The 14121-nt window shown below is 53.2% G+C and overlaps 1 protein-coding gene across 1 annotated transcript in view; it reads left to right on the top strand.

The window, feature by feature from the left end:
* LOC140396630 (RUS family member 1-like) overlaps window positions 1–14121 on the top strand; it is a 90737-nt gene that overhangs the window by 42283 nt on the left and 34333 nt on the right. Inside the window, exons 5-6 of the mRNA XM_072485424.1 lie at window positions 8097–8142; window positions 9488–9520. Coding sequence (XP_072341525.1) covers window positions 8097–8142; window positions 9488–9520 — 79 coding nt within the window. The remainder of the gene's footprint in view (window positions 1–8096; window positions 8143–9487; window positions 9521–14121) is intronic.

Below are 14121 nucleotides of genomic sequence, written 5' to 3'. Positions count from 1 at the left end.
GAGATATCTGTACACAGACTGGTGTCTCTCAGTCCCCTCTCTCTCTCAGGGAGATATCTGTACACTGACTGGTGTCTCTCAGTCACCTCTCTCTCAGGGAGCTATCTGTACACTGACTGGTGTGTCTCAGTCCCCTCTCTCCCAGGGAGATATCTGTACACTGACTGGTGTCTCTCAGTCCCCTCTCTCTCAGGGAGATATCTGTACACTGACTGGTGTCTCTCAGTCCCCTCTCTCTCAGGGAGATATCTGTACACTGACTGGTGTCTCTCAGTCCCCTCTCTCTCTCAGGGAGATATCTGCACACTGACTGGTGTCTCTCAGTCCCCTCTCTCTCAGGGAGATATCTGTACACTGACTGGTGTCTCTCAGTCCCCTCTCTCTCAGGGAGATATCTGTACACTGACTGGTGTCTCTCAGTCCCCTCGATCTCAGGGAGATATCTGTACACTGACTGGTGTCTCTCAGTCCCCTCTCTCTCAGGGAGATATCTGTACACTGACTGGTGTCTCTCAGTCCCCTCTCTCTCAGGGAGATATCTGTACACTGACTGGTGTCTCTCAGTCCCCTCTCTCTCAGGGAGATATCTGTACACAGACTGGAGTCTCTCAGTCCCCCTCTCTCTCAGGGAGATATCTGTACACTGACTGGTGTCTCTCAGTCCCCTCTCTCTCAGGGAGATATCTGTACACTGACTGGTGTCTCTCAGTCCCCTCTCTCTCGGGGAGATATCTGTACACTGACTGGTGTCTCTCAGTCCCCCCTCTCTCTCTCAGGGAGATATCTGTACAGTGACTGGTGTCTCTCAGTCCCCTCTCTCTCAGGGAGATATCTGTACAGTGACTGGTGTCTCTCAGTCCGCTCTCTCTCAGGGAGATATCTGTACACTGACTGGTGTCTCTCAGTCCGCTCTCTCTCAGGGAGATATCTGTACACTGACTGGTGTCTTTCAGTCCTCTCTCTCTCTCAGGGAGATATCTGTACACTGACTGGTGTCGCTCAGTCCCCTCTCTCTCTCAGGGAGATATCTGTACACTGACTGGTGTCTCTCAGTCCGCTCTCTCTCAGGGAGATATCTGTACACTGACTGGTGTCTTTCAGTCCTCTCTCTCTCTCAGGGAGATATCTGTACACTGACTGGTGTCTTTCAGTCCCCTCTCTCTCTCAGGGAGATATCTGTACACTGACTGGTGTCTCTCAGTCCCCTCTCTCTCTCAGGGCGATATCTGTACACTGACTGGTGTCTCTCAGTCCCCTCTCTCTCAGGGAGATATCTGTACACTGACTGGTGTCTCTCAGTCCTCTCTCTCTCAGGGAGATATCTGTGCACTGACTGGTGTCTCTCAGTCCCCTCTCTCTCTCTCTCAGGGAGATATCTGTGCACTGACTGGTGTCTCTCAGTCCCCTCTCTCTCTCTCAGGGAGATATCTGTACACTGACTGGTGTCTCTCAGTCCCCTCTCTCTCGGGGAGATATCTGTACACTGACTGGTGTCTCTCAGTCCCCTCTCTCTCAGGGAGATATCTGTACACTGACTGGTGTCTCTCAGTCCCCTCTCTCTCAGGGAGATATCTGTACACTGACTGGTGTCTCTCAGACCCCTCTCTCTCGGGGAGATATCTATACACTGACTGGTGTCTCTCAGTCCCCCCTCTCTCTCTCAGGGAGATATCTGTACACTGACTGGTGTCTCTCAGTCCCCTGTCTCTCAGGGAGATATCTGTACAGTGACTGGTGTCTCTCAGTCCGCTCTCTCTCAGGGAGATATCTGTACACTGACTGGTGTCTCTCAGTCACCTCTCTCTCAGGGAGATATTTGTACACTGACTGGTGTCTCTCAGTCCTCTCTCTCTCTCTCAGGGAGATATCTGTACAATGACTGGTGTCTCTCAGTCCCCTCTCTCTCTCAGGGAGATATCTGTACACTGACTGGTGTCTCTCAGTCCTCTCTCTCTCAGGGAGATATCTGTACACTGACTGGTGTCTCTCAGTCCCCTCTCTCTCAGGGAGATATCTGTACAGTGACTGGTGTCTCTCAGTCCCCTCTCTCTCTCAGGGAGATATCTGTACACTGACTGGTGTCTCTCAGTCCCCTCTCTCTCAGGGAGATATCTGTACACTGACTGGTGTCTCTCAGTCCCCTCTCTCTCAGGGAGATATCTGTACACTGACTGGTGTCTCTCAGTCCCCTCTCTCTCAGGGTGATATCTGTACACTGACTGGTGTCTCTCAGTCCCCTCTCTCTCAGGGAGATATCTGTACACTGACTGGTGTCTCTCAGTCCCCTCTCTCTCAGGGAGATATCTGTACACTGACTGGTGTCTCTCAGTCCCCTCTCTCTCAGGGAGATATCTGTACACTGACTGGTGTCTCTCAGTCCTCTCTCCCTCAGGGAGATATCTGTACACTGACTGGTGTCTCTCAGTCCCCTCTCTCTCTCAGGGAGATCTCTGTACACTGACTGGTGTCTCTCAGTCACCTCTCTCTCTCAGAGAGATATCTGTACACAGACTGGTGTCTCTCAGTCCCCTCTCTCTCTCAGGGAGATATCTGTACACTGACTGGTGTCTCTCAGTCACCTCTCTCTCAGGGAGCTATCTGTACACTGACTGGTGTGTCTCAGTCCCCTCTCTCCCAGGGAGATATCTGTACACTGACTGGTGTCTCTCAGTCCCCTCTCTCTCAGGGAGATATCTGTACACTGACTGGTGTCTCTCAGTCCCCTCTCTCTCAGGGAGATATCTGTACACTGACTGGTGTCTCTCAGTCCCCTCTCTCTCTCAGGGAGATATCTGCACACTGACTGGTGTCTCTCAGTCCCCTCTCTCTCAGGGAGATATCTGTACACTGACTGGTGTCTCTCAGTCCCCTCTCTCTCAGGGAGATATCTGTACACTGACTGGTGTCTCTCAGTCCCCTCGATCTCAGGGAGATATCTGTACACTGACTGGTGTCTCTCAGTCCCCTCTCTCTCAGGGAGATATCTGTACACTGACTGGTGTCTCTCAGTCCCCTCTCTCTCAGGGAGATATCTGTACACTGACTGGTGTCTCTCAGTCCCCTCTCTCTCAGGGAGATATCTGTACACAGACTGGAGTCTCTCAGTCCCCCTCTCTCTCAGGGAGATATCTGTACACTGACTGGTGTCTCTCAGTCCCCTCTCTCTCAGGGAGATATCTGTACACTGACTGGTGTCTCTCAGTCCCCTCTCTCTCGGGGAGATATCTGTACACTGACTGGTGTCTCTCAGTCCCCCCTCTCTCTCTCAGGGAGATATCTGTACAGTGACTGGTGTCTCTCAGTCCCCTCTCTCTCAGGGAGATATCTGTACAGTGACTGGTGTCTCTCAGTCCGCTCTCTCTCAGGGAGATATCTGTACACTGACTGGTGTCTCTCAGTCCGCTCTCTCTCAGGGAGATATCTGTACACTGACTGGTGTCTTTCAGTCCTCTCTCTCTCTCAGGGAGATATCTGTACACTGACTGGTGTCGCTCAGTCCCCTCTCTCTCTCAGGGAGATATCTGTACACTGACTGGTGTCTCTCAGTCCGCTCTCTCTCAGGGAGATATCTGTACACTGACTGGTGTCTTTCAGTCCTCTCTCTCTCTCAGGGAGATATCTGTACACTGACTGGTGTCTTTCAGTCCCCTCTCTCTCTCAGGGAGATATCTGTACACTGACTGGTGTCTCTCAGTCCCCTCTCTCTCTCAGGGCGATATCTGTACACTGACTGGTGTCTCTCAGTCCCCTCTCTCTCAGGGAGATATCTGTACACTGACTGGTGTCTCTCAGTCCTCTCTCTCTCAGGGAGATATCTGTGCACTGACTGGTGTCTCTCAGTCCCCTCTCTCTCTCTCTCAGGGAGATATCTGTGCACTGACTGGTGTCTCTCAGTCCCCTCTCTCTCTCTCAGGGAGATATCTGTACACTGACTGGTGTCTCTCAGTCCCCTCTCTCTCGGGGAGATATCTGTACACTGACTGGTGTCTCTCAGTCCCCTCTCTCTCAGGGAGATATCTGTACACTGACTGGTGTCTCTCAGTCCCCTCTCTCTCAGGGAGATATCTGTACACTGACTGGTGTCTCTCAGACCCCTCTCTCTCGGGGAGATATCTATACACTGACTGGTGTCTCTCAGTCCCCCCTCTCTCTCTCAGGGAGATATCTGTACACTGACTGGTGTCTCTCAGTCCCCTGTCTCTCAGGGAGATATCTGTACAGTGACTGGTGTCTCTCAGTCCGCTCTCTCTCAGGGAGATATCTGTACACTGACTGGTGTCTCTCAGTCCCCTCTCTCTCTCAGGGAGATATCTGTAAACTGACTGGTGATTCTCAGTCCTCTCTCTCAGGGAGATATCTGTACACTGACTGGTGTCTCTCAGTTCCCTCTCTCTCAGGGAGGTATCTGTACACTGACTGTGTCTCTCAGTCCCCTCTCTCTCAGGGAGATATCTGTACACTGACTGGTGTCTCTCAGTCCCCTCTCTCTCAGGGAGATATCTGTACACTGACTGGTGTCTCTCAGTCCCCTCTCTCTCAGGGAGATATCTGTACACTGACTGGTGTCTCTCAGTCCCCTCTCTCTCAGGGAGATATCTGTACACTGACTGTGTCTCTCAGTCCCCTCTCTCTCAGGGAGATATCTGTACACTGACTGGTGTCTCTTAGTCCCCTCTCTCTCAGGGAGATATCTGTACACTGATTGGTGTCTCTCAGTCCCCTCTCTCTCTCAGGGAGATATCTGTACACTGACTGGTGTCTCTCAGTCCCCTCTCTCTCAGGGAGCTATCTGTACACTGACTGGTGTCTCTCAGTCCTCTCTCTCTCTCAGGGAGATATCTGTACACTGACTGGTGTCTCTCAGTCCCCCCTCTCTCTCAGGTAGGTATCTGTACACTGACTGTGTCTCTCAGTCCCCTCTCGGAGATATCTGTACACTGACTGGTGTCTCTTAGTCCCCTCTCTCTCAGGGAGATATCTGTACACTGAATGGTGTCTCTCAGCCCCCTCTCTCTCAGGGAGGTATCTGTACACTGACTGGTGTCTCTCAGCCCCCTCTCTCTCAGGGAGATATCTGTACACTGACTGGTGTATCTCAGTCCCCTCTCTCTCTCAGGGAGATATCTGTACACTGACTGGTGTCTCTCAGTCTCTCTCTCTCTCAGGGAGATATCTGTACACTGACTGGTGTCTCTCAGTCCCCCCTCTCTCTCAGGGAGATATCTGTACACTGACTGGTGTCTCTCAGTCCCCTCTCTCTCTCAGGGAGATATCTGCACACTGACTGGTGTCTCTCAGTCCCCTCTCTCTCTCTCAGGGAGATATCTGTACACTGACTGGTGTCTCACAGTCCCCTCTCTCTCAGGGACATATCTGCACACTGACTGGTGTCTCTCAGTCCCCTCTCTCTCTCAGGGAGATATCTCTGCACAGACTGGTGTCTCCCAGTCCCCTCTCTCTCTCAGGGAGATATCTGTACACTGACTGGTGTCTCTCAGTCCCCTCTCTCTCTCAGGGAGATCTCTGTACACTGACTGGTGTCTCTCAGTCCCCCCTCTCTCTCAGGGAGATATCTGTACACTGATTGGTGTCTCTCAGCCCCCTCTCTCTCTCTGGGAGATATCTGTACACTGACTGGTGTCTCTCAGTCACCTCTCTCTCTCAGAGAGATATCTGTACACCGACTGCTGTCTCTCAGTCCCCGCTCTCTCTCAGGGAGATATCTGTACACTGACTGGTGTCTCTCAGTCCCCTCTCTCTCAGGGAGATATCTGTACACTGACTGGTGTCTCTCAGTCCCCTCTCTCTCAGGGAGATATCTGTACACTGACTGGTGTGCCTCAGTCCCCTCTCTCTCTCAGGGAGATATCTGTACACTGACTGATGTCTCTCAGTCCCCTCTCTTGTCAAAGCTGGCGAGAACTTTGAATGGTGGGTAGATGGGGAATTGAGGGATACGGGGAGAAGGTGGGTAGGTGGGGGATTGAGGGATACGGGGAGAAGGTGGGTAGGTGGGGGATTGAGGGATACGGGGAGAAGGTGGGTAGGCGGGGGATTGAGGGAGATGGGGAGAAGGTGGGTAGGTGGGGGATTGAGGGATACGGGGAGAAGGTGGGGAGGTGGGGATTCAGGGATACGGGGAGAAGGTGGGTAGGTGGACTGAGGGATACGGAGAGAAGGTGGGTCGGTGGGGGTTTGAGGGATACGGGGAGAAGGTGGGTAGCTGGGGGATTGAGGGATACGGGGAGAAGATGGGTAGGTGGGGGATCGAGGGAGACGGGGAGAAGGTGGGTAGGCTGGGATTGTGGGATATGGGGAGGAGGTGGGTAGGTGGGGGATTGAGGGAGATGGGGAGAAGGTGGGTAGGCTGGGATTGTGGGATATGGGGAGGAGGTGGGTAGGTGGGGGATTGAGGGATACGGGGAAGAGGTGGGTAGGTGGGGGATTGAGGGATACGGGGAGAAGGTGGGTAGGTTGGGATTGAGGGATATGGGGAGGAGGTGGGTAGGTGGGGGATTGAGGGAGACGGGGAGAAGGTGGGTAGGCTGGGATTGAGGGATATGGGGAGGAGGTGGGTAGGCGGGGGATTGAGGGAGATGTGGAGAAGATGGGTAGGTGGGGGATTGAGGGATACGGGGAGGAGGTGGGTAGGTGGGGGATTGAGGGATACGGGGAGAAGGTGGGTAGGTGGGAGATTGAGGGCTACGGGGAGAAGGTGGGTTGGTGGGGGATTGAGGGATACGGGGAGAAGGTGGGTAGGTGGGGGATTGAGGGATACGGGGAGAAGGTGGGTAGGTGGGAGATTGAGGGCTACGGGGAGAAGGTGTGGAGGTGGGGGATTGAGGGATACGGGGAGAAGGTGGGTAGGTGGGGGATTGAGGGATACGGGGAGAAGGTGGGTAGGTGGGGAATTGAGGGATACGGGGAGAAGGTGTGGAGGTGGGGGATTGAGGGATACGGGGAGAAGGTGGGTAGGTGGGGATTGAGGGATACGGGGAGAAGGTGGGTAGGTGGGGAATTGAGGGATACGGGGAGAAGGTGGGTAGGTGGGGAATTGAGGGATACGGGGAGAAGGTGTGGAGGTGGGGGATTGAGGGATACGGGGAGATGGTGGGGGATTGAGGGATATGGGGAGGAGGTGGGTGGGTGGGGGATTGAGGGATATGGGGAGAAGGTGGGTGGGTGGGGGATTGGGGGATACGGAGAGAAGGTGGGTAGGTGGGGGATTGAGGGATACGGGGAGAAGGTGGGTAGGTGGGGAATTGAGGGATACGGGGAGAAGGTGGGTAGGTGGGGAATTGAGGGATACGGGGAGAAGGTGGGTAGGTGGGAGATTGTGGGCTACGGGGAGAAGGTGTGGAGGTGGGGGATTGAGGGATACGGGGAGAAGGTGGGTAGGTGGGGGATTGAGGGATACGGGGAGAAGGTGGGTAGGTGGGGAATTGAGGGATACGGGGAGAAGGTGTGGAGGTGGGGGATTGAGGGATACGGGGAGAAGGTGGGTAGGTGGGGATTGAGGGATACGGGGAGAAGGTGGGTAGGTGGGGAATTGAGGGATACGGGGGGTAGGTGGGGAATTGAGGGATACGGGGAGAAGGTGTGGAGGTGGGGGATTGAGGGATACGGGGAGAAGGTGGGGGATTGAGGGATATGGGGAGGAGGTGGGTGGGTGGGGGATTGAGGGATATGGGGAGAAGGTGGGTGGGTGGGGGATTGAGGGATACGGGGAGAAGGTGGGTAGGTGGGGGATTGAGGGATACGGGGAGAAGGTGGGTAGGTGGGGAATTGAGGGATACGGGGAGAACGTGTGGAGGTGGGGGATTGAGGGATACGGGGAGAAGGTGGGGGATTGAGGGATATGGGGAGGAGGGGGGGAGGTGGGGGATATAGGAATGAGAGAGTTTTTACAATATAACGTCCTGGCAATGACAACCTCAATTTGAGGGGCGAGGGCGGGGGTGGCGGGGTGGGTGGGTGGGGGGGGGGGGGGGGGGGGAGGTGCCCGGAGACTCCAGCCCAATGGGTATTAAGCCTGCGTTTGGTTTGAAATCGGTTGTGTGGTAAATTACGCTGACTGCCTGTAAACCTCTCCCCAGATGGAACAGGAATGGTGGGCCGCATTCTCTTTGCCTGGTCGAAGGGGTATGTATGTCTCCTTTACCACTGACAATCAACACTGTGTCCAGGGCAAGCAGTCCATGTCCAAATGCAGAGTTAGTGTCCTCCGCCCCAACCACCTTCAGCTGCTTCAACAATGACCTTCCCTCCATCATACGGTCAGACGTGGGGAGGTTTGCGGGTGACTGCACCATGTTCACCATTCGCCACTCCTCAGATAATGAACCGTCCGTGTCCAAATGCAGCAAGACCCGGACAATATCCAGGCTCGGGGCTGACAAGGGGCAAGTTAGATTCGCGCCACACAAGTGCCCGGCAATGACCATCTCCTCCAAGAGAGGATCTAAACACCGCCCCTTATTCAATGACATTCCCATCGCTGAATCTCCCACAATCAACATCCTGGGGGTTCCCATTGACCAGAAACTGGACCCAGCCACATAAACACTGCGGCTCCCAGAGCAGGTCAGAGGCTGGGAATCCTGCGGAGAGTAACTCACCTCCTGACCCCCCCCCCCCCCAAAGCCTGTCCACCATCTGATGTGTTGGGTGTTCTGGATCACATACAGGTCACCAACACTTGAAATAGTGCAACACTATTTTATTGAATCATTAACTGTTTAACATACTCAGACTGTGGGTTACTACGATACTAGCTTCAACTAAAGACCTCTGCCTTGTCCTAACCAGTCGATGCACTCAGCACATGGTGCATGTCTGTGTTGCAGGCTGTGAGCTCTGTCCTCCTAGCTAGCTGCTACTCGAATGAGCGGGAACTCTGATGCCCCCTGTCTTGAAGTGCGTGTGCTCTCTCTGGTGATTGGCTGCGGTGTTGTGTGTGTTGATTGGTCCCGCTGTGTGTCCATCAGTGTGTGTGTCTGCACCATGATGTACTGGTGTATATTATGACACCATCTACGAGGACACAAGTCAGGAGTGTGATGGGACACTCTCCACTTGCCTGGATGAGTGGCGGCTCCCAACACCGTCCCCCCCCGCCCCTCCCCCCAACCCCCCCACACACACACCATGCTGACTGGGAAATATATCGGCCGTTCCTTCACTGTCGCTGGGTCAGAATCCCGGAACTCCCTCCCTAACAGCACGGTAGGTGTACCTACACCACACGGGACTGCAGCGGCTCAAGATGGCGGCTCACCCACCACCTTCCTGAGGGGCAGTTCGGGATGGGGGATAAATGCTGGGCCTGGGCAGCGAAAACCACATCCCGTGAAATAACTTTTAAAGAGCAGAGCCTTCGTTATTTTGTGACCTCCTGTTCTCGCAGCGTGAGTTAGGCCGTGGGCCTCAAGTTAAACGTGACTCGCTCTCCCCATTATCCCTCTTCCCTGCTTTTGTTCCCACACAGGAGCACATTGGACTGCGACGCAAAGAAATGGAGGTGAGTTCAACGAACGTCACTCGGTGTTCCCGAGGAGGTCTGGTGACCACAAACTGGGAAAGCCACTTTTACACTGTATCCAGCCCCGTGCTGTAACTGTCCTGGGAGTGTTTGATGGGGACAGTGTAGAGGGAGCTTTACTCTGTATCTAACCCTGTGCTGTACCTGTCCTGGGAGTGTTTGATGGGGATGGTGTAGAGGGAGATTTACTCTGTATCGAACCCCGTGCTGTACCTGTCCTGGGAGTGTTTGATGGGGACAGTGTAGAGGGAGCTTTACTCTGTATCTAACCCCGTGCTGTACCTGTCCTGGGAGTGTTTGATGGGGACAGTGTAGAGGGAGCTTTACTCTGTATCTAACCCCGTGCTGTACCTGTCCTGGGAGTGTTTGATGGGGACAGTGTAGAGGGGGCTTTACTCTGTATCTAACCCCGTGCTGTACCTGTCCTGGGAGTGTTTGATGGGGACAGTGTAGAGGGAGCTTTACTCTGTATCTAACCCCGTGCTGTACTTGTCCTGGGAGTGTTTGATGCGGACAGTGAAGCGGGAGCTTTAGTCTGTATCTAACCCGTGCTGTACCTGTCCTGGGAGTGTTTGATGGGGACAGTGTAGAGGGAGCTTTACTCTGTATCTAACCCCGTGCTGTAGAGGGAGCTTTACTCTGTATCTAACCCCGTGCTGTACCTGTCCTGGGAGTGTTTGATGGGGACAGTGTAGAGGGAGCTTTACTCTGTATCTAACTCGGTGCTGTACCTGTCCTGGGAGTGTTTGATGGGGACAGTGTAGAGGGAGCTTTACTCTGTATCTAACCCCGTGCTGTAGAGGGAGCTTTACTCTGTATCTAACCCCGTGCTGTACCTGTCCTGGGAGTGTTGGAGACAGTGTAGAGGGAGCTTTACTCTGTATCTAACCCCGTGCTGTACCTGTCCTGGGAGTGTTTGATAGGGACAGTGTAGAGGGAGCTTTACTCTGTATCTAACCCCGTGCTGTACCTGTCCTGGGAGTGTTTGATGGGGACAGTGTACAGGGAGCTTTACTCTGTATTTAACCCTGTGCTGTACCTGTCCTGGGAGTGTTTGATGGGAACAGTGTAGAGGGAGTTTTACTCTGTATCTAACCCCGTGCTGTACCTGTCCTGTGAGTGTTTGATGGCAACAGTGTAGAGGGAGTTTTACTCTGTATCTAACCCCGTGCTGTACCTGTCCTGTGAGTGTTTGATGGGGACAGTGTCGAGGGAGCTTTACTCTGTATCTAACCCAGTGCTGTACCTGTCCTGGGAGTGTTTGATGGGGACATTGTAGAGGGAGCTTTACTCTGTATCTAACGCCATGCTGTACCTGTCCTGGGAGTGTTTGATGGGGACAGTGAAGCGGGAGCTTTACTCTGTATCTAACCCCGTGCTGTACCTGTCCTGGGAGTGTTTGATGGGGACAGTGTAGAGGGAGCTTTACTCTGTATCTAACCCCGTGCTGTACTTGTCCTGGGAGTGTTTGATGGGGACAGTGTAGAGGGAGCATTACTCTGTATCTAACCCCGTGCTGTACTTGTCCTGGGAGTGTTTGATGGGGACAGTGTAGAGGCAGCTTTACTCTGTATCTAACCCCGTGCTGTACCTGTCCTGGGAGTGTTTGATAGGGACAGTGTAGAGGGAGCTTTACTCTGTATCTAACCCCGTGCTGTACCTGTCCTGGGAGTGTTTGATGGGGACAGTGTAGAGGAAGCTTTACTCTGTATTTAACCCTGTGCTGTACCTGTCCTGGGAGTGTTTGATGGGGACAGTGTAGAGGGAGCTTTACTATGTACCTAACCCCGTGCTGTACCTGTCCTGGGAGTGTTTGATGGGGACAGTGTAGAGGGAGCTTTACTCTGTATCTATCCCCGTGCTGTACCTGTCCTGGGAGTGTTTTATGGGGACAGTGTAGAGGGAGCTTTACTCTGTATCTAACCCCGTGCTGTACCTGTCCTGGGAGTGTTTGATGGGGACAGTGTAGAGGGAGCTTTACTCTGTATCTAACCCCGTGCTGTACCTGTCCTGGGAGTGTTTGATGGGGACAGTGTACAGGGAGCTTTACTCTGTATTTAACCCTGTGCTGTACCTGTCCTGGGAGTGTTTGATGGGAACAGTGTAGAGGGAGTTTTACTCTGTATCTAACCCCGTGCTATACCTGTCCTGTGAGTGTTTGATGGGAACAGTGTAGAGGGAGTTTTACTCTGTATCTAACCCCGTGCTGTACCGGTCCTGTGAGTGTTTGATGGGGACAGTGTAGAGGGAGCTTTCCTCTGTATCTAACCCCGTGCTGTACCTGTCCTGGGAGTGTTTGATGGGGACAGTGTAGAGGGAGCTTTACTCTGTATCTAACGCCATGCTGTACCTGTCCTGGGAGTGTTTGATGGGGACAGTGTAGCGGGAGCTTTACTCTGTATCTAACCCCGTGCTGTACCTGTCCTGGGAGTGTTTGATGGGGACAGTGTAGAGGGAGCTTTACTCTGTATCTAACCCCGTGCTGTACTTGCCCTGGGAGTGTTTGATGGGGACAGTGTAGAGGGAGCTTTACTCTGTATCTAACCCCGTGCTGTACCTGTCCTGGGAGTGTTGGAGACAGTGTAGAGGCAGCTTTACTCTGTATCTAACCCCGTGCTGTACCTGTCCTGGGAGTGTTTGATAGGGACAGTGTAGAGGGAGCTTTACTCTGTATCTAACCCCGTGCTGTACCTGTCCTGGGAGTGTTTGATGGAGACAGTGTAGAGGGAGCTTTACCCTGTATCTAACCCCGTGCTGTACCTGTCCTGGGAGTGTTTGATGGGGACAGTGTAGAGGGAGCTTTACTCTGTATCTAACGCCATGCTGTACCTGTCCTGGGAGTGTTTGATGGGGACAGTGTAGCGGGAGCTTTACTCTGTATCTAACCCCGTGCTGTACCTGTCCTGTGAGTGTTTGATGGGGACAGTGTCGAGGGAGCTTTACTCTGTATCTAACCCAGTGGTGTACCTGTCCTGGGAGTGTTTGATGGGGACAGTGTAGAGGGAGCTTTACTCTGTATCTAACGCCATGCTGTACCTGTCCTGGGAGTGTTTGATGGGGACAGTGTAGCGGGAGCTTTACTCTGTATCTAACCACGTGCTGTACCTGTCCTGGGAGTGTTTGATGGGGACAGTGTAGAGGGAGCTTTACTCTGTATCTAACCCCGTGCTGTACTTGTCCTGGGAGTGTTTGATGGGGACAGTGTAGAGGGAGCATTACTCTGTATCTAACCCCGTGCTGTACCTGTCCTGGGAGTGTTTGATGGGGACAGTGTAGAGGGAGCTTTACTCTGTATCTAACCCCGTGCTGTACCTGTCCTGGGAGTGTTTGATAGGGACAGTGTAGAGGGAGCTTTACTCTGTATCTAACCCCGTGCTGTACCTGTCCTGGGAGTGTTTGATGGGGACAGTGTACAGGGAGCTTTACTCTGTATTTAACCCTGTGCTGTACCTGTCCTGGGAGTGTTTGATGGGAACAGTGTAGAGGGAGTTTTAATCTGTATCTAACCCCGTGCTGTACCTGTCCTGTGAGTGTTTGATGGGAACAGTGTAGAGGGAGTTTTACTCTGTATCTAACCCCGTGCTGTACCCGTCCTGTGAGTGTTTGATGGGGACAGTGTCGAGGGAGCTTTACTCTGTATCTAACCCAGTGCTGTACCTGTCCTGGGAGTGTTTGATGGGGACAGTGTAGAGGGAGCTTTACTCTGTATCTAACGCCATGCTGTACCTGTCCTGGGAGTGTTTGATGGGGACAGTGTAGCGGGAGCTTTACTCTGCATCTAACCCCGTGCTGTACCTGTCCTGGGAGTGTTTGATAGGGACAGTGTAGAGGGAGCTTTACTCTGTATCTAACCCCGTGCTGTACCTGCCCTGGGAGTGTTTGATGGGGACAGTGTAGAGGAAGCTTTACTCTGTATTTAACCCTGTGCTGTACCTGTCCTGGGAGTGTTTGATGGGGACAGTGTAGAGGGAGCTTTACTATGTACCTAACCCCGTGCTGTACCTGTCCTGGGAGTGTTTGATGGGGACAGTGTAGAGGGAGCTTTACTCTGTATCTAACCCCGTGCTGTACCTGTCCTGGGAGTGTTTTATGGGGACAGTGTAGAGGGAGCTTTACCCTGTATCTAACCCCGTGCTGTACCTGTCCTGGGAGTGTTTGATGGGGACAGTGTAGAGGGAGCTTTACTCTATATCTAACCCCGTGCTGTACCTGTCCTGGGAGTGTTTGATGGGGACAGTGTAGAGGGAGCTTTTCTCTGTATCTAACCCCGGGCTGTACCTGTCCTGGGAGTGTTTGATGGGGACAGTGTAGCGGGAGCTTTACTCTGTATCTAACCCCATGCTGTACCTGTCCTGGGAGTGTTTGATAGGGACAGTGTAGAGGGAGCTTTACTCTGTATTTAACCCTGTGCTGTACCTGTCCTGGGAGTGTTTGATGGGAACAGTGTAGAGGGAGTTTTACTCTGTATCTAACCCCGTGCTGTACCTGTCCTGTGAGTGTTTGATGGGAACAGTGTGGAGGGAGTTTTACTCTGTATCTAACCCCGTGCTGTACCGGTCCTGTGAGTGTTTGATGGGGAC

Source organism: Scyliorhinus torazame, chromosome 19 (assembly GCF_047496885.1).
Source record: "Scyliorhinus torazame isolate Kashiwa2021f chromosome 19, sScyTor2.1, whole genome shotgun sequence".
Lineage (NCBI taxonomy): Eukaryota > Metazoa > Chordata > Chondrichthyes > Carcharhiniformes > Scyliorhinidae > Scyliorhinus > Scyliorhinus torazame.
The sequence above is the reverse complement of the archived record's forward strand: the minus strand, read 5'-3'. Positions and strand labels throughout refer to the sequence as shown.